The sequence below is a fragment of the Carassius auratus genome, chromosome 8, assembly GCF_003368295.1.
Source record: "Carassius auratus strain Wakin chromosome 8, ASM336829v1, whole genome shotgun sequence".
In the NCBI taxonomy this organism is placed as follows: Eukaryota; Metazoa; Chordata; class Actinopteri; order Cypriniformes; family Cyprinidae; genus Carassius; species Carassius auratus.
This window is the reverse complement of record NC_039250.1, coordinates 8,584,906-8,603,974: the sequence shown is the minus strand read 5'-3', so window position 1 is coordinate 8,603,974 and position 19,069 is coordinate 8,584,906. Positions and strand designations below refer to the sequence as shown.

The 19,069-nt window shown below is 33.6% G+C and overlaps 2 protein-coding genes across 2 annotated transcripts in view; both read right to left on the bottom strand.

The window, feature by feature from the left end:
• Nucleotides 1–12,549, bottom strand: part of LOC113107196 (tyrosine-protein kinase JAK2-like) — a 14,955-nt gene extending 2,406 nt beyond the window's left edge. The window contains exons 1-18 of the mRNA XM_026269534.1: nucleotides 12,181–12,549; nucleotides 10,337–10,538; nucleotides 9,954–10,071; nucleotides 8,416–8,533; nucleotides 8,079–8,224; nucleotides 7,651–7,951; nucleotides 6,340–6,462; nucleotides 5,952–6,109; nucleotides 5,748–5,859; nucleotides 5,304–5,484; nucleotides 3,822–3,946; nucleotides 3,537–3,668; nucleotides 3,184–3,271; nucleotides 2,826–2,950; nucleotides 1,971–2,109; nucleotides 1,649–1,797; nucleotides 1,323–1,473; nucleotides 187–320 (exon numbers count right to left, since the gene is read on the bottom strand). Coding sequence (XP_026125319.1) covers nucleotides 187–320; nucleotides 1,323–1,473; nucleotides 1,649–1,797; nucleotides 1,971–2,109; nucleotides 2,826–2,950; nucleotides 3,184–3,271; nucleotides 3,537–3,668; nucleotides 3,822–3,946; nucleotides 5,304–5,484; nucleotides 5,748–5,859; nucleotides 5,952–6,109; nucleotides 6,340–6,462; nucleotides 7,651–7,951; nucleotides 8,079–8,224; nucleotides 8,416–8,533; nucleotides 9,954–10,071; nucleotides 10,337–10,523 — 2,487 coding nt within the window. The 5' untranslated portion in view covers nucleotides 10,524–10,538; nucleotides 12,181–12,549. The remainder of the gene's footprint in view (nucleotides 1–186; nucleotides 321–1,322; nucleotides 1,474–1,648; nucleotides 1,798–1,970; nucleotides 2,110–2,825; nucleotides 2,951–3,183; nucleotides 3,272–3,536; nucleotides 3,669–3,821; nucleotides 3,947–5,303; nucleotides 5,485–5,747; nucleotides 5,860–5,951; nucleotides 6,110–6,339; nucleotides 6,463–7,650; nucleotides 7,952–8,078; nucleotides 8,225–8,415; nucleotides 8,534–9,953; nucleotides 10,072–10,336; nucleotides 10,539–12,180) is intronic.
• A 173-nt stretch (nucleotides 12,550–12,722) lies between these two features.
• Nucleotides 12,723–19,069, bottom strand: slc5a5 (solute carrier family 5 member 5). The gene is made up of 15 exons (XM_026269535.1): nucleotides 18,631–19,069; nucleotides 18,089–18,154; nucleotides 17,815–17,866; nucleotides 17,580–17,647; nucleotides 17,276–17,430; nucleotides 17,042–17,182; nucleotides 16,739–16,868; nucleotides 15,751–15,839; nucleotides 15,557–15,669; nucleotides 14,923–14,993; nucleotides 14,737–14,823; nucleotides 14,450–14,649; nucleotides 14,233–14,327; nucleotides 14,046–14,131; nucleotides 12,723–13,687 (listed from the first exon to the last, which is right to left on the bottom strand). Exons 1-15 carry the CDS (start codon nucleotides 18,982–18,984, stop codon nucleotides 13,583–13,585), a joined length of 1,812 nt encoding a protein of 603 aa, XP_026125320.1. The 5' UTR covers nucleotides 18,985–19,069; the 3' UTR covers nucleotides 12,723–13,582.

The following is a 19,069-nucleotide window of genomic DNA, read 5'->3' as shown; positions in this document are numbered from 1 at the left end:
CAATAGTTGCACCAATAATCATCACGTTTAGTTATGAAAGCAAGACTGAATTATGAAATAGCAAAGTGCATCGTATTTTAAATGAAAATTGAAAAAAAACTGCAACTAATCCATTAGGTGAAGAAAACACTTATAATTGTAATGGTATTACCAGATTCTCTGTGCTTTTTGTTGTTGTTGCTGTACCTTTCCCAGAATAGAGATGAATCGCAGGTATCTCTCTTCAAAAACATCATGTTGTTGCTTTTTGAACATGTTCGGTCTTCTCCAGAAGCCATCACTCTTGGGAAGTGTGCCAGTCGCATGAAGAATCTCATAATCTACAGAATGAAGTTTAGAACTGCAATGATGGGAGATCATATGGTTCTCATATATTTTAGGACAAATCTAGCCAAGATGCATGAATCATAAGACAGTACCTAGATTTGAAGACTAGGCTACTATGAAATGGATGGACTAAATGTTATGTAATTCAAATGGGCTTCCCGGTAATTATATCAAAAAGTGTATACTTTAAAATGTGATTATCGTTGGTACATTTTACCAAAATTTAGCATACTTTCAAAACAAAAAATAATAAAATTGGAAAAATATGCAATATGAAAATAATTTAAGAAAAAAAATGTTTTACAGAGAGAGAGAGAGAGAGAGAGAGAGAGAGAGAGAGAGAGAGGAAAAAGATTTGGTTTTCAAAAGGTACATCTAGAAAAAGGGGGGTCATCTTATATTCGGGTCAATACGGTATATATATGTACACACACACACACACACACACACACACACACACACATAAACAGGAACATGCTATTAAGCCCTTTGACCCTCAATAAAAAAAATTTGAGTATAGTTTTTTGAATAAAGAGTTTTTTGGAAATAAAAATTAACCTGGGAAAATAAAAATGAAGCATTTATTTAACAAACAAAAAGCAAATTGATTACATAAATAGTATTTTAATGTATTACTTAAATGTAAACATTAGTAAAAAAAAAAAAAAGATATTATAATACATTATTATGTATTAAATATTATATTACAATTTTACATTTTATTTAATACTTGTATTTAAAATTTAGATAATATAAGAGACGCATAAAAAAAGTGGAAAATAATAATACATTTAAAACATTTATTTAATAACAAACTTTATATTTAACATTGTAATATTGTAAAGAAAATAAACCTGATGAATAACATTGATAGAAATTGAAAAAAAAAGACGTTAACTTCTTCAAGGGGCGCTAACTGGCCTTAAAACCAAGCCACATTATTTTCTCTGTCCATGGGACCTGAACCAAGCAGATAGCAAACATCTGTGTGTTACCTGAAGTGATGAGGCTGTTGAGCTGGCGAATGATGCTTCTGCAGGACGGTCTGAGCTCAGGCTGGTACTGCATACACTGAGCGATCAGGTCGGCCAGCTCAGTCCACTCCAGCGCAGGCAGGGTTGAGAAATGCTCATAAAACTGCTGCTTCTGGATTCAAATAAAGCCAGCAGCTGTTTAGTACCACAGTACCATGGAGGAGTCACAATTCCTGCATATATGTGTAACGATTTTAACTTTTAATCTAGAATGTATAACATCCTTTACAGTTAATTTACAGTATGTTTGTATCTTCATGGTGTGTACTCATGTGAGGTGTCTGTACTTGTATGAGGTCCAGGCCCTGCAGTGGAGCTTCGCCATTATTGAAAATCTCCCACAACGTTGCCCCAAAACTCCACTTGTCACACTCCAGTTCAATCTCAAGTGTGTCCAGTACCTCCGGAGCCACCCATGGGATTCTGTCTAACACCACTGGATTTACAGAAATGTGCATTTTAATAAATTACACATAATCATGTAGTGTATTATAATCCATAATAAGAGCTAAATAAAGAATATAATATAATATAAAAATATAATTGATTCTAGCAGTCATCAGATACTCTTGTTAGGTAGTTTGATGTTCATCTGATCAATATAATTACCGTCTTTGCCCAGCAAGGCCATGCTGGTACCAGGGTCACTCAGTTTAATGAAGGGCGAGTTATCAGAGGAAGGGTCTCCCTCTCTGGCCAACAGCAGATTCTTTGCACAAATATTCCCATGTGCAATATTCTTCTCCTCCTGTATATGGCAGAAAACATAAAAAAAAAAAATCGACTTTTTAACTACTACTGAAGTTTAGAAACAAGGGATGGAATGCTTCCCTTCAAATATATTTAGTACAGAAATCAATCAATATGAGCGTTTAACTGAAAGATTCTTGATTCTGCCACTTTTGGTTCAAATGTTTGGTTCAAGTACGTTTTAGTATTACTTTTATTTTTTAAAAGACTTTAAAATTAGTAAAGACTTTCTAAAATTTTAAATCTGTTTTGAATTATTTCTGTTCTTTTGAATTTTCTATTATCAAAGAATCATGAAAAAAGTATCACAATTTCCACACACAAAAAAAAATTAAAAATAAATTAAAATAAATTAAAACATAATTATGTAGATAAAACAAAATTAAATCACTTAAACCAATATTATCAATTTTAAATAAATGTTGTGATTCTTCAGTGAATTAAAAATGACTTGGATGATCAATCATTTTGATATTTGGTAAAAAAAAAAAAAAATTAAGTATTTATTATGATTGTAAATCCTTCAACCTTTAATGTAATCTAGTGCTACTTCTTTAAATTATTATTATATATAAAAATCTAAAATCAACATATAGGAGGATATTGATTCAGGTTCAATATTGAATAAATAAATTAAAACATAACAGTTACAGTCCTGATATAGTTCTGTATTATAATTAACATCCAATTTTATCATGCATGAATATTTCTCACCAGGAAGTTGAGAGCACAGGCCAGTTGTTTGGCCACATCTAATTTCCAGCTGACTGACACAGACATGCTCTTCTTCAGGTACAGGTCAAGTGCGCCGTGCTTCACAAACTCCTGCACCATGATGTCTGTGGGGGTCAGAGGAGGACACACTTTACTGACATGACTGTATTCACAGGCACTTTGTCAGGCAACCAGCATCACCAACGACCCTCTAGACCCATTCAGAGTTCAAGAAGATTCCAAGAGCTGAGGTCATTACACAGACTTTTAATCGCTTTCTTAGGGTTTGCCCTCTTGTGTTTAGACTTTGATAAAAGAGTGTTTGGTAAGAGTGCTTTTACAAGTGTAAAACACTTACTTTTGGATTTGTGCACACTGATGCCGTATACCAGGAGAAGGTGCTTGTGCGAAATTTGACTCATCAAACTGGCCGCCTCAAAAAAAGACTAGAAAACAGCAGTAAGATTGCATCATTAATCACATGGCTAGAAATATTTTTCTATTCAGTCAAAGAATATTACATGTCATTGTTGAACATTTTTGTTAAATCTCTCATTTATTAAAACTACAGTATTCTTAATCAACCCAATCATTGTCATGGATTGGCATGTAATGGGAAATGCAATATTCTCTATGCCAAAATCCCCATTTGGTATTGTCTTTTTATTGCAAATAACATATTCTGCATATGTTTCATGATTGAAAATGTACCTCCCAGCAGTTTTTATGGTTTGCATCCAGGACCTTCAGAAGAACCTCTGTGGTGTGTGTCACTCCGTCTCGCTGGTCTGTCTTACTTCCTTTAAAGATATGCGTGAAGGAACCTTGCCCTAAGCTTTCCCTCTGTTAAGAGATAGAAATTTGCTTTTAGTAAGTGTTTACAGTCTGAAAATAATAAATACAAATAAATTGTTTTATGCCCTTAAAGTAGTGGCGATGACTTTAACATTATTAAAACATAATGTGTAAACTCTTTTTAAGAATGTATAACTGTACCCAGGTGAGGTCCTCGTGTTTAATCATGTGGAACTGCATGTGGCTTGGTTTGTGTCTCTGTAACATGGGGGAACTGGGCATCTCAGTCATACTGCTGTTACGAAGGATGATCATGTTGGTAAGTTCTGCAAGAAAGACAAGAAATAGCACAATAAAAAGCCTAAAAAAGTACAACTCTGATAATTCTGGTGATGGTATTTACTTAATTTGTCCAAATGATTATTTTAGATTATTTATGCAATTTATTTATGCAATTATGTTATTATTTTATTTTATTAAATCTGATATGTCTAAAAAAGTCAAAATAGTATGAAATAGCTAATAATTTCAAAAATAATAATTTCACATTTTTGTTTTAGATTATGCAATTTATTGTATTAACCATATTTATAAAAAATTTCTAATAAATAGCACAGTTTATTAAAAAGATATTTTTATTTTAAAAGTTATTTTTTCCTAATGATTATTTTAGATTATTTATGCAATTTAGTTTATTCAATATGATATGTATAAAATAGGAAAAATAGGAAAAAATAGCCCAAATAAAAATAAAACAATAATAATAATAATAATAATAATACATTTTAATACATTTTAATACATAATTCAAGTTATTTTTTCGCCAAAATATTTAATAATGTATTATTTGTTTATTGCTATTTATTATTATTTTGGTGATATTATTTACTTTGTCCAAATAATTATTTTAGATTATTCATGCAATTGATTTGATTAAATCTGATATATATAATAATGTTAAAATAGCATGAAATATGCTAATACTTTCAATAAATAATAATTAAAAAATATTGTTTTAGATTATTTATGCAATTTATTTTATTAACCATATTTATAAAAAAAAATGTTTACAAATAGCACAATAAAAAAAAAAATGTAAAAGAAATTTCTTAAATGTTATTTTTTTCCAAATGATTATTTTAGATCATTTATGCAATTTAGATTATTAAACATTATATGTAGGCCTATAAAATATGAAAAATAGCAATAAAACCACAAATTAAAAATAAAAGTAATTTTTCTACAAATTAAGTTTTTAAATAATTTATTATTTGTTAATTATTATTCTGGTGATGTTATAAAATAGCATGAAATAGCTAATAATTTCAATAAATAATAATAATCTAAAATTATTGTTTTAGATTATTATTACTTTTTTAATTTCCCTAATGATTCTTTTAGATTATTTATGCAATTTAGTTTATTAAACATTACATGTATAAAATATGAAAAATAAACAGCAAAATAAAACACTTTAATACCATTATTTTTCTTTAATACCAAGTTATTTTTCCCCAAATTATAATTTTAAATCATTTATTTTTATTCGCTTATTTTAACAAATATTTTAATGTATAAAAAATATATACAAATTATTCAAATAATAATATAAAATGAACTCTGCTTTTTATAAGTGATAAACATTAAGATCCAAAAAGCAAATGTTGCACAAAAATGTTCTACCTTTTGGTCTGGGTGGGCAGCACTTGCCCAGCGTGACGGGGATGTCTGACATGAGAAGAGTACTGTGCTGATAGAAATCTGTGAGCTGTTTTAGACTACAGAATGAGTTGCGGATCCCAGCCAGGCTAAACTTCTCGTTTTTATCTATCAGACAGTCCTTGTAATCCACCCCTAGATGAGTCTGGTAGAACATCCAGAAGTTAAGAAACATAACAACACAGACTAATCATTATCAATTTCATATGTGAAACTAAAAAAAGATCATGCTGGATTTTAGTCAAAATTCAAATTAGAATAATACTAAGAAGTTATAAATAGGAAGTAGCTTTTCATGAATCAGATTTAAATCTTGTTATGAGTCATGTGCATTTTTTTTTTTTTTGTTACTTCCTGATAGTTGAAACCCAAAGGCTGGTGTCTGTATGAGTCCAGCAAGGCTGGTACCTGTATGCAAACAGTGAGGAAGTACTTGTCAAAGTCCTTGGGACTGTGACGTAACAGGAACATCCCATTTTTGGCTCCGGCTTTCTTAAGCTTGTGCACAGCAAATTCTGACCTTCAGAAAACACACAACCAAATTGTGCTCATTACTTAATCATTTCCCATCTAATTGTACCATATGGTAAAATATGAAATATTTTGTAGTACGTTATTGGGCCGTGGCAGTAATTCTGTATGTCCTCCAGCAAGCTTGGCGGGGCCACTTCTGTGCAGAAATAGTGAGTCGAATCCGTAGTCAATCTAAAATATCCATCAACCAGAGAGACAAACGAAAGAGCCTCAGTTAGAGTTTGAAACTCAGCCTCCTATTGGTGGAAAGAGAAACAAAACACACAATTAAAAATGAATTCCTATATCATCTAGAATAAAAAAATAAAAAAACAAGCTTGAATTTATCATACTTTCATAATAACAAACCTTGGTTAATCAAATGAGTCATTAGCACTAATACTATCTGTGGGGACGATTTTTTCCTTTTCTAATGTGTTTATGTATTAATACACCAAACAATATTACATTTATGCAATGCCACTACCATGCACTGGTCGTCCTGGCGTGTGAGAGTGACCACCCTTCCCTCCAGGGGCATCTGCTCTTGAGAAAGACGCTTAATACTAATGTCTGTGATCTGGGGGAAATCACAAAACGTCTGCCATTCCTGTGAACGTACAAGAGGGAGTCCAGTAAATAACTGAGAGCAAATCTACTATCCTACACAACTGTTTAAAAGCATGGGATCTGTAGGAGTTTTTGACATTTTTGAAAGTCTCTTACAGTCGTCAAGGTTATCTGATCAAAAATAGTCTACAGTAAAAACATTTAATTTTTGTAATTTTAAAAATGTTTAAAAATGTAATTTTTTTCTGTGATGGCAAAGCTACATTTACGGCATCATTACTCCAGTCATTTGTGTCACATGATTCTTCAGAAAACATTCTATAATGCTGATTTGGTGCTCAAGGAATATTTCCTTTATCAATGCTGAAAACAGTTTTGCTGCATAACATTAATATGTGGAAACCATATGATAAATTTTCTTCAACATTATCATTAATAAAAGGAAGTTCAAAAGAACAGCATTTAGTTGACAAATAAATACAAATCTTTTGTAACACTACAATTGTCTTTAGAGTCACTTTTGATCAATTTAATGCATCCTTGCTGAATAAAAATATAAAATTATTTGAAAAAAAAATTGCGCTCACGTCAAACTTTTGAACAGAACACTTAAAAGCATAAAAAATAGTTCAAATTAGCAAGACTGCTAAGAAATTGAACTTCTCATATCTTTTCAGTTAACATTTTATTCTATTAAAACACTTGTGAATTTTATATAGTTTTATTTGTAGGCCTATTACATAATTACAACAAGCTAGTTCCAGTTAATTCCCGTAGGTGGCGACAAGTGACTCTATTACTGGGTAAGTATATTGAGTGATTCATCCTTTATGAATGAATCAGTGAATCAATTCAACCGATTCATTCAGTAACGGCCTACTTGTGCTCTGTTTTGAACGTGTGAACTTTATATAGTTTATATGTATTATATAATAACAACAGCTAACATTAGTTCCAGTCAATACCCGTAAGTGGCGACAAGTGACTGTATTACTGGGTACGTATACCGACTGATTCATTCTTTATGAGTGAATCAGTGAATCAATTCAACCGATTCGTTCAAAAACATCGATTCATTCAGTAACGGCCTACCGGTGCTCTGTTTGGAACTTTTTTTTTTTCACGGCACAAAAAGACAACTTGAGCTTGAACAGTTCAGCTTGAACAGGAAAATGTAAGTGACGCAAAATTAACGTCTTGTTTACTGAACTTGTGTATAAAGTTCTACCTGGCTGTCGTTGGTCTGTATCTGAATCCCTCCTTCTCCAGACACTCGCAAGGCTTTGATCCTCTGCCGCTCGCTCTGCTCTAACCATCCAGAGTGATGCAAAGGGAAGCTTTCTGAGCCATAATTGGGTTCCACCACACTCAGCTCCATCAGGTACTTGAGCTTCAGGCTTCGTTCACCCGCCGAGCACCTGCCCAGCTTCTTTAGGAAACGCTTCAGCGTTTTTCGTATCTGATACCGAGCTAGGCGGCTCATACGCTGTATATCTTGTCTGTGGGTCTCTGGGAGGCAGGACTTGTAGCTGGAATGAGATTTTTGAGATAGTTAATGAAGTTTGAACGTTTAAAATATGTTACATTTACAGAAATAGTTTTTTTCCATCCATTTATGTGATAATTCTTCTGTTTCTCGTGTTGTATTTATCATACCTTGTTGTATTGCAGATCTCACCAAGGCTCTGGTTTCTCTCTTTAGCCATACGCCACAGATCCAGAACTGCCATTCCCAAACATTCCTGCTGCAAACTCAAAGCAGGAGAAATCCCGCCATGTCCAGACACAAAATCACTGCGGGACTGAAACAGAAAGACAGATTGGAAGGTAAATGATTCTGAACAGTTGAGTCACCATAATGTATGGAACCTTAATTATTAGAATCATAGTTTACTATACGCTAGCAGGAGGCACATAATCCATTCATTCATTGCTTCCCAAATAATGTTGCCTCTTGAGAAAGCAATGACAGATTGTCTTCTATTGTATATACCTGAGCAAAAAGATAGTCAATGACGCAGTAGTCCAGCACAGCACAGATTCGTCCTTTGCTGAGGCTAAAGCGGTACGATGCTTTGGACCCTTGACCGAACCAGCTTGAGAAGAAAAACCTTAAACAAACAGAGAAAAAGCTTTACAATTACAGATGGATAGATCTTTTTACTTTCTCAGTATTTAATCTGTCCACTAGTTATTATTTAACTTAATTATTTTATTATAGAATTCATATTTTTTTCTAAATTTTTTTCTGCTTTATTTCAGTTACTAAAACTGAATTTTAATAATTATTTTTTTTATTATCAGTAACAATGCAATGGCTAACAATGCACACCAGTGCATCACAGAAGAATTCTGTAATTTTTACATATAAGAACATATATTGATTTTGATTACATTAGTGCAAATTACAGTGATGGAAATGGCATTAACCTCTTCCTTTGTGTTATTAAGTCTAATTAAATATAGTATTTTGTGTATCCTAATTACAATCAATTAAAAAATATCTGCATAATTTATTTTGCACCATTTGATGAAATGATTGAAAAAATATTCTGTTATTGTGTTTCATATTTTCCACATAAAGTGTTATGTAACTTTATGTAGCACATTATGTATCATATTTATCTTATATATGCTCTTTGCTTACACTGTTGTCTTCCTGGTAAGCAAGTATACAAACTTTTAAAGAAAATAAAAAACTTTATAAATGCAAACATTTTTTGTTTGTAATGGAAATGACATCACACTCTATATAAACACTGATATAATGATATAAATGTTGGAGATAAATATTCAGAGATTAAAATTTAGAGTTTATGATTATTTCACTTTTTAATTATCATTGTTTTAAAAACATAATATGATCAATTTACTTTAAGAATTATGTCTGGATCAGGGGAAGTGTTAAAAACAATAACAGACATTTGCAGATTAAATGAAAGTTAGTGGCATGATTAGAATTCCAAATATTCAGTAAATTTAAAGGTGCTTTAGGGAACTTTTGTAAAAAATTTTTTTTTTACATATTTGTTAAACCTGTCATTATGTCCTGACAGTAGAATATGAGACAGATAATCTGTGAAAAAAATCAAGCTCCTCTGGCTCCTCCCAGTGCTCCTATTGCCATTTGCAGAAACTCCATCGATCCCGGTAAAAAATAACCAATCAGAGCTGCGGTCCGTAACTTTGTTTGTGTTCAAAATGTAGAAAAAAAACAAAATATAATAAGCGAGTACGCCATGAATCCATTTTCCAAACCGTGTTTTTGGCTTGTCCTGAATCACTAGGGTGCACCTGTAATAAGTGTTTATATTCTGACTATTTTAGATTGCTTCGGGGGTACCGCGGCGGAGTAACCCAGTACCTTTGTGATTCTTCATAGACATAAACAGAGAGAAGTAGTTCCGGCTACAATGTTCTTCCGCAAGATGCAAGCAGTTCTGTTTATTAACCGCTAGAGCGTCAAAAGTTACCTACCGCAGCTTTAAGCTCTTTGTAAATAAAATGTATGATTATTTTTAGCTGTTTTACCTCACTCTGTAGTGAACTTTGACATTCTCCTCGTTCTTAAACACATGAGTTGGTGGATACCAGTATGAAAGGTCCTCTGATGCCAAAGCAAACAGGTTGTGGAACACAGGGAGAATTCCTAAAGACAGAAATATTTCATTCAGGTTGTTATATGGTTGGTGCACAACTCTTTTAAATGTATTTAATTATACTATTAGAAACATAGCAGATTGTTTAAACTTTAAACTTTAATTTCTATGCTTTAGAAATGCTGAATCATCTAAAAGGCAGACCTTGACTTTATTTATCAGCAAATTATCAGCAAACTGAATGCATCATGTGGCATTTTGTTGCAAAAAAGCCTTTAAATTGCATTTGTGTTTGATAGTGTGTTAGTGTCTCACCGCTGTTTTTAGCAGCAAGCACACACACGCTCTCTGCTGTGATGTGTCTGTTGGGGATGGGGAAGATGATCTCTGATTTTAAACTGGGGCTGTAGTACAGGTGCACCTGCAGGGCAGAGTCACAGCTGGACTTCTGACTGCCAGCCCTTTCGCTCTTCATCAAGGGCACCTCTTCCTCTTCACTCATGATCACCAACGCAATCTTGATTGGACAAAAAGAACTAGATGATTTCTTCTCAACAGATGGAGGTGTTCATTGACCGTTTGTAGCGCAAAATAGAATAGGAAACAAAAGCTACACTGATAAAAAAAATTTTGTGGTGTTTTAAGTAAATACTACATAAAACCAAATGTAATTTCTACATTAAATAGTTAAGTTCAGGTAAGAATAAAAAAAGTAAATTCTATATAACCAATAAATTTAAGCTTGTACAAATTAAAGTTGGACTTGGAATTGCTTGTTATGTTTACAAGGATTCTTTAAGTAAATATCAAAGTTATGATCCTGTTTTTCCCATCATGCACTGGGACATGAATAATTCAAAAGGTTATAATTTTCATTGTTTGAGTTGTATTTAGACTGTTTTACGGTTGACTTTGTCGTTAGGTTTAGTAACTTACTATTTTCTACTCAAAATGACCCATTTATACTCAAACACTATCTACTGATTGTCGTCTCTGTGTTCATTTGTATAATAATTATATTGAGTGGACACATTATCTTCAAAGCTGTGTACTTGCTTACTTACACGTGTGCAAGTGAACCACATGCTTTAATAGCATGGTTGTTATCCAGTGCTACCTTGTTTGAGTAAATTATAGAAACTGTAACTGAGGGTAATATACTTGAGTACTGCGTATTTAACAAAGTAACTAGATAGATATTACTCATTACTACTTAGTCATGTAGATTTTACTTAATTGAATATGTAAATTTAACTTAAAATGTATGTGTGCAAAAACTTGCAAAATAAAAATTAAGTAAATCTACTTACTAATCTGTTTTTTTTTTCAGTGTAATTATTTTTATATTTGAAACAAGTTTTAAATTTACATTAGGTGTTTGTTTGACTTTTGCTAATCTTATGACTGATTATGAATACAATGTTCACTTTATCACACATTCTAGAAAAAAAAGTTCAGTTTCTTCTGCTGTGGTTTTCAGAAGCCCAACAACTATAAAAAACTGACCCCTAACAGAAGCAATGTTTCTATGTTGCATAACAGATAAAAGCACAATTTAGAAAAGGTGTATGCACTTTGAGATTCAATAGAAGCTTCAATTTTAATACTTTAAAACATAAACCATTAGGGTCTCTGGGACCCCAAATATAAATACAACAATGTTGATTTCAACAGAACTTGATGGTTGTTAATAATCCACAAATCAGAAGGTGGTAGCATTGTACTGTAAAGCAGTGGATTATTGTTAACACCAGTTCTTGGAACCGTGGTGGTCATATGCTTGATCGAAGTGAGCTCATCCTTCTCATGTTGGCGATCTGTACTTTCCGTAACAAACTAAATCAAGGGTGTTTTCCCAGAGATTTCCAATATTAAGCCACTAAGAGTAAAGAATTTAATATACATTAAGAATTTGACGTTAAACTTAGGTTACACATGTTTGGTTTGGTTTGGATAATGTCATCCCATTACAGAAATACTTCTGTTTCTGTTCCTATTATCTGAGTACAAACAAACAGACAAACACGAAACATACAACACCACACTCACAAAATGTACACTCGTAATCACGTGACTTCCACTGGCATATGCTCTGAAATGGCAGTTACGAGGTATTTTATCGTATTACGATTCTAATAAAGACAACTGAGAGGTGTTACCTGAAGTTATTTAAGAAGAAACGTTAATATTTTGTTCATGTTGATGCGAAGTGCTGCGTAAATTTCACTCAGGCTTGGCTGTTGTGAACCTCTGGTGGGAGGGGTCAAATGAGACTAGTTTCCGGCAAGAGACAAACCACAGAAGCACCTCATTTCCAGACTGCTTTAGCTAGATCAACACCTCTTGATGTTTCTTTACTGGTCGGCCTCATCTGGCATCTCGGTTTCTAGACCTGTGACCAGGTCATAAACTGAACACAGGCCCATCTCTGCATATCATCAAGTGCAAGCGTAGTGTATTTCTAAGTGTGTAAGAGCAAAAGAGGGAGGGTGTTTGCTGGAGCTGCTGGTTTTGTTGCTTTCTTTACGTGGGAAGAGTGAAACTGTGGTTTCCTCTTTCTCTGCTAGTGAGCGCGGGTTTGTTATTTCCGCCTGCAGAGAAAACCAAGTAGGTTTTCTTCCGTTTGGCATGATACAACCAAGTGCTATATGAAACTTTTATTTAAACCATTTTCATCAGAAAGTATTATGCGCAGCTGGTATTAATGTTAACATTTCAGTTTATTGTGAATGTGATAGGGGCACTCCATCATTAAACACCTTTATATGTAATACAGGTAAAAAATTAAACAATAATTAAAATATGCATGAATTGTACTAGTTCAAAACAAACACTGACAAAAATTAATCTGGATTCTGATGACTTTCAGTTTTTCTGGCACATTCAGGTGACTTTTGTAGGTCATAACCGAGAGCTAAGAAATGCTAAGAATGAATATACCAATAATGAGCCTTGTTTTATAGCTTAAGACACAGAAATAATATCCCTGTCTGCCACAAACAAATGAAATGCATTATTTATTTTGTGTTATAGTTAAAATCTGTTCAATAAATGGTCAATAAAAAGGATCTTTGCAGTGTGTCAAATCATTTCAGGCTACGTATTCTCTAAAACTAATAATCAAACATACTTTCACAGTTAATAATTTAGAAAAGAATCAAGGATAAATCTCTATTAAAAGCATTCAGTTAATTAAGTTACTTTCAGATCTCTTTAGTGTGCATGCTTATGCTTTCTTCTCTTCTGTACTTGGCTAGGAATGAAAGTGAACTGACATACAGGTGCGATGCAGGTGTATGATGAACAGAAACCTATTGTGCATGATTTTGTGCTATGAAAGAAGGCACTATTGTTTAATAGGTCAATGGATCATCTTTCGAATCAGGTGATGATGGTTAGGTATTCAGTAAGGCCAATCAAAACAGAGATAACATTTTTTGATATGAGAGTCTGCATGATGTTAGTAAAGTTGTTCTACATTTCATCAATTAATGCAGTATTTCTTTAAAATTTAGTTTGAAAATAGAAACCTAACTTGTAACTTGCCAATCCCGCACATGTCTAAACATCACCTTTGTTCAGTAATATATCGTGTTTATCAGCAGTGGCAAAAAGTTCTTTCGGACTGAGAAGGATTTCTGTGGGATTGTTTGTCGTAGCTTCATTCTGTAAAGACAAGAATGTGATTTCAGCAGTGTTCTTATTGTTATCTAAACAAATAGTTTTTGTAGACTGAAATAAAGACTGAAATAAAAAATACAATTAGAAATATGCTTTGGCAACTAACAGAAATAACTTAAAATATTAAAATTACAACTAAAACACAAATATACATAAAACACACATATAACTAATAAAAATTACAGAAGCACAAAAATTTTTTAAGTAAAAACTGAAAATATAAAAATAAAAGCTTATTTAAAATATTAATAAATACTATAATTGTATTAAAATAATGCTAAATGAACTGGTAGGAACAGGGATGCAAGAAAATTAAATGAATTGTCACTAACATGAAACTTACCAAGTTATGACAGGATGCATTGCATGTCTTCTGTTCCAAGTTCCATCGTAACAAACCAGGACTGATAGAATCCTTCTTGGTGGGTCCTGTATAATATGACACATTGTCATTTGAAGGGAAAGTATAACATCTGTCAACATTTTAATTCCTTTTAATTATTGTATTAGTGTAAGTGAGTTTCTCTCACCTGTAATGTAACTAACCACCACACCTACCAGCACGACTGCACTAGTTGACAGGGCTCCAAAGTACAGGTAGGATATCGAATAGATATTTTGAAGGCTGTATGAATTTAGTTGAAAAAAGAAAACTGTGCTATATTTTACATGACAAACATTCTGTAAGTCATCAAAGTCACACAAAACTTTAGTCATTATAAAATGTAATACAACTTTGACTCTCACCCATAATCCTGAGGGACTGATGATGAGATAGAAGATTCAGTGACTGTAATGGTGCTGTTAAGCATTGGATTACTTGCCAGACAGTTACCAGCACTGGTGGGTAAAACACCCATCATTTCTGGTGTAGGAGGATAAATTGTGCTTCCAACAGCAAGCCATAGAGACAGACAGAATCCCACAGCCACACCTGAGAACACCCCCTATAAGATGTGAGAAATATCAAACTGCTATTCATCGAGTGGAGCAATAGAATTGCATGGTGGACTGTTATGTTTATGGAGTCTTACTGGTTTATTTGTGGCTGGAACAAACATGCCCAGCACAAATGCTCCCAGGAGTGGACCGTTCACTACCCCCATGACTGTGAATGAACCCTGAGGTTGTTAGAGAAAAAGCTGGTTAGAGCACAGGCACATAGACTGAAATGCATTCTTCCTAAAATGCCACAGTTATTCCAGTTGTTCATATTGTACCTGAAGGACCCCCCAGTCCAACAGGGAGGAGAGCGCAGCCATTGTAATGCAGCCAAGCCCATACAACAGTGCTGATTTAAACAAGCAAACAATGGTCAAACGAGTTGACATTGTAGTCATATTTTTAAACATTATCAAATCGATATCAGCAGATACTTGCAGGAAAACAGAATCATCTTATACTTTAATATGTAGTTACAGCTATGTATGAAAAACAAGTCTCACCAATAGTTTTGATGCATTACAATTTGAATTCATGAATGCAAATAAAGATAGAATTATTTTGCATTAAGAAATGATACCTTTTTTAAATGAAGGCAGCACAACAAATACTGACATTACATAATTATATATTAATATAAATAATTTTTAATAAATTGCAAAATAAAACAAAGAAAAATATTTAAAAAAGAATAAAAATGACAAACGCACAAATGAAAGATGAAAAAGTGAATAATATGAAAGATCTTATTTTATCTTACTTTCAAATAAATATATCTCAGATTTGATCTATAATTAAGTGAAAAGCAATATTTGATCTGAATACATGCAATAAGCCATTGCTTATGGGGGCTATGTAAGTTACTAATGTTTACTTGCACCACAGGGAAGAAATTGTTGCATTTGACCGTACATAATAACTTGGAGAGCAAGAGCTGTTTTCTCTGTGAAACAGTGATTAGCCATGGCTTCATTACATCCTCCATAGTAACAGCTGCCATGGCGTTAATGCTGGTGGAGACAGTACTGTGGAAACAGAAGCGGGTGGTTTATTCCACTTGTACCAGTAATCAACATCTCACTAAAGGGTCTGATAGTTTCAAGCACCTTAAAGTTCCACTGTAGGCACAGGCTAGAAAAAGACCTGGAAAGCCTGGATGATTACGGAAAATGTCCAAAACCAGGTATGGCATATACTGTGAAAATAATAATACAGCTGGGTTGCATAAAACGATAACTTCAACCAAATGTGGGCATTTTTGTTGAAATTTTACTCACCCTCAGGCCACCCAAGATAAAGATGAGTTTGTTTCTTAGTCAGAAAAGATTTACCATTACATCATCTGCTCAGCAGTGGATCCTCTGTAGTGAATGGGTGCCGTCAGGATGTGAGTCCAAACAGATGATAAAAACATCACAATAATCCACAAGCAATCCACACGACTCCAGTCAGTTAATTAATTTCTTGTGAAGTAAAAAGCTGCATGTTTGCAGTAAATAAATCCAATATTAAGGCAATTCCAACTTTGTTTCTCAAGTGAAAAATGTGTCTCAGAAAAAAATCTGAATCAGGACTCTGACAACAGTTGTAAAAAAATATTTTGATGGATTTTTAACAGGGAATGGACTTTTTAACTGATAAAATATTATTATGGATTAATGACTGGTATTTTGTCCAGAAGTGACGGGATAAAGTTAAAAATCTTAATTATGGATTTGTTTCTTACAAACAAGCAGCTTTTCACTTTACAAGATGTTAACCGAAGTTGTGTGGACAGCCATTCTGACGGCACCCATTCACTGCAGATGTTGAGCAAATGTGGTAATGCTACATTTCTCCAAATCAGTTGAAAAAACTAACTTACGTACATCTTGGATGGCCTGAAGCGGTGACTAAAATATTCAGCAATTTTTTTTTTTCTTAAATTTCAATAGATCAATTTTGGTTTCAACAAAAGAATTTAAAACAGAAAAGGTTTGTTCCAGCCACAAATAAACCAGTAAGAATTATAATATAAATGTCTTTAAAAAACATACTAATAGTTATTAGTAGTAGTAGGTATAGGTAATTCTGTTTACGTAGGTTTTGATTTACCTGGTCAGGAGCAGATATCCTGCCGGTCTTCAGTGGGTCACAGCTGGAGTATAAAGCAAACATCACAATGCCACATGTGGCTGCACTGCTCACAATCAAACACAGACCCACCTGATTAACCAGCAGCGCCCTGCAGCACAAGAGTGACACTCAGTGGATCTGTATCTCAGTGAGTGAGAACTGAAAACATGTCAGAGTTCTTCCGAACCATTACTATATCTTATCATTATTAGGAGAAATTTAATGGTAAAAAATAAGTTATTTTTAGATGGTAAAAAATATTTTACTGATTTATTCTCTCACAGTTGAGCTTGTTTCTCAGTGCGACATGATATGTAGCGCTGCACTTGAGCTTGATTGGCTCCGTACATGGATAACCAGACCATAGTGCCACCCACTGTGAAACTCCAGAACGAGTAGCGCTTCTGAGGGTCTATAACGAAACTAACACACAGAAGAAGAATGAGCAATAGAATAATAAATATTTAGTTAACTTGAGTATTTAACCGATTTCCAAACATTTGATATTGTTCATACTCATTAAAATTGATGCGGGATCCATTGTTGGCGATCTCCAAAACTCTGGCAGGCCCTCCTGCCAAAATGGTGCCCTGAATGAAGACTGCAATGAACCCAGATAGCATGACTACAATCTGAAACACATCTGTCCAGATCACAGCTTTCATACCACCCTGCAGGCAAACACAAGCGTAATGTTGTATTAACAAATATTTGCATGGTCATACCACAGTCATAATCATAAATTCAAATCACTGAGCAAAATTGGCACTGATTTTTTTTTTTTTATGTATATATTCAGATCTGGAAAGATTTCACCTACCACTGTCGTGTAAAATGTGCAGATGAGTCCAGTTGAGAAGAGAGATGCCCACATATTTAGGCCTGAGGCTTTATTCAGAAAAGAAGAAAAGATTGTGGAGAACAGTACAAAAGCGCAAAAAAAACTTGCAACTGCTCATATGGAATCAAAATTGTTCACTGATGAACTGAGATGCAATAGGTATGTGAAGCAATTAACCATTTTTAAAAAGTTCAAATCAGTCTGTTTCACTAACCCTGATTCAAGATAACTGCAGGAGCAAAGATCACTATTCCAGTATAGAGGAGCTACAGAAAGAACCAAACAATCTTAGTGTTACACAAATCTAAAACGAAAAAATAATAAAAATAATATGCTCATTTTATGCAAACTAAATATTAGAATTGAAAGTATAGAAGTTATATTCAAAGCTTTGTTGATAAGTACTCTACAAATACATTTTATGGTATTGTTTTAATATTATTAAAAATATTATATTTATTTAAATTTGGATGATGAGTTGCTCTTACTGTGGCTACAATGAACTGTAAACTTCCCAAGAGCTGCATCCCTCTGCCAAACCTCATTCCTAAATACTGAGACACAAATACATTTATTAGAACCTGGTGTTCTCTCTCTGTCTCACACACACACACACACACACACACAGTGGGGTACATCGTGCATGCAAAAGCACATGCTATACATACTAAAAACTGAAAATTCATGCATATTAAATTAGAAAATAGAATGAGATTCACTAGTAATCTCAACTTTAATTATACGCAGTAAAAATCTGAAATAAAATAATATATAAAAATACAAATTTCAGCTAGCTTCCAAAGCAACATTTATCTTGAAATAATTAAAACTAATAAAACTAATATACTGTATAGACACATTTTGAAGTGTGCTACTATAAAATGTATGTATAAACATGTATGTATAACATGTTTGTGTTTATATACAGTATATACTGTATATGTATATATATGCGTGTGTGTGTATGCAAGAATTTATATAAAATTATTCAGCTGAACTACTAGAAGAACATAATGTACAAAATCCAAACCTGACATGAGCTGGTGATTTTGAGCCGATAAAACACTGGAACAAACAGAACTGCAGTAATGAGGGAGTTGAGCGCTTGTCCCAGGCACATATAGAGGAACTTAAAGCCATATAAATATGCCTCTGATGGCACACCGAGCACTTGGACGGCTGACATAAAGCTGGCACAGAGTGACAGTCCAACCGGCACAGCAGAGAAACCCCTTCCCCCTGTGAAGAAGCTGTCCACGTTGGAGCGACCTGGGGTCTTTCTCAGAGACTGAAATAGCCCGATGCCCACCGACACCCCCAGCATAGCAGCAAATACTACGTAGTCCACCAAACAGAAGCCCGGTCTGTCAGAGTCTGAAGCCATAGTCCTGTCTGTTTGGACTCAGTCAGAGCTTAAATGAGTGGAGTCCTTCTCTTCAAGATGCTTTCAGCTGTAACAACAAACCCAG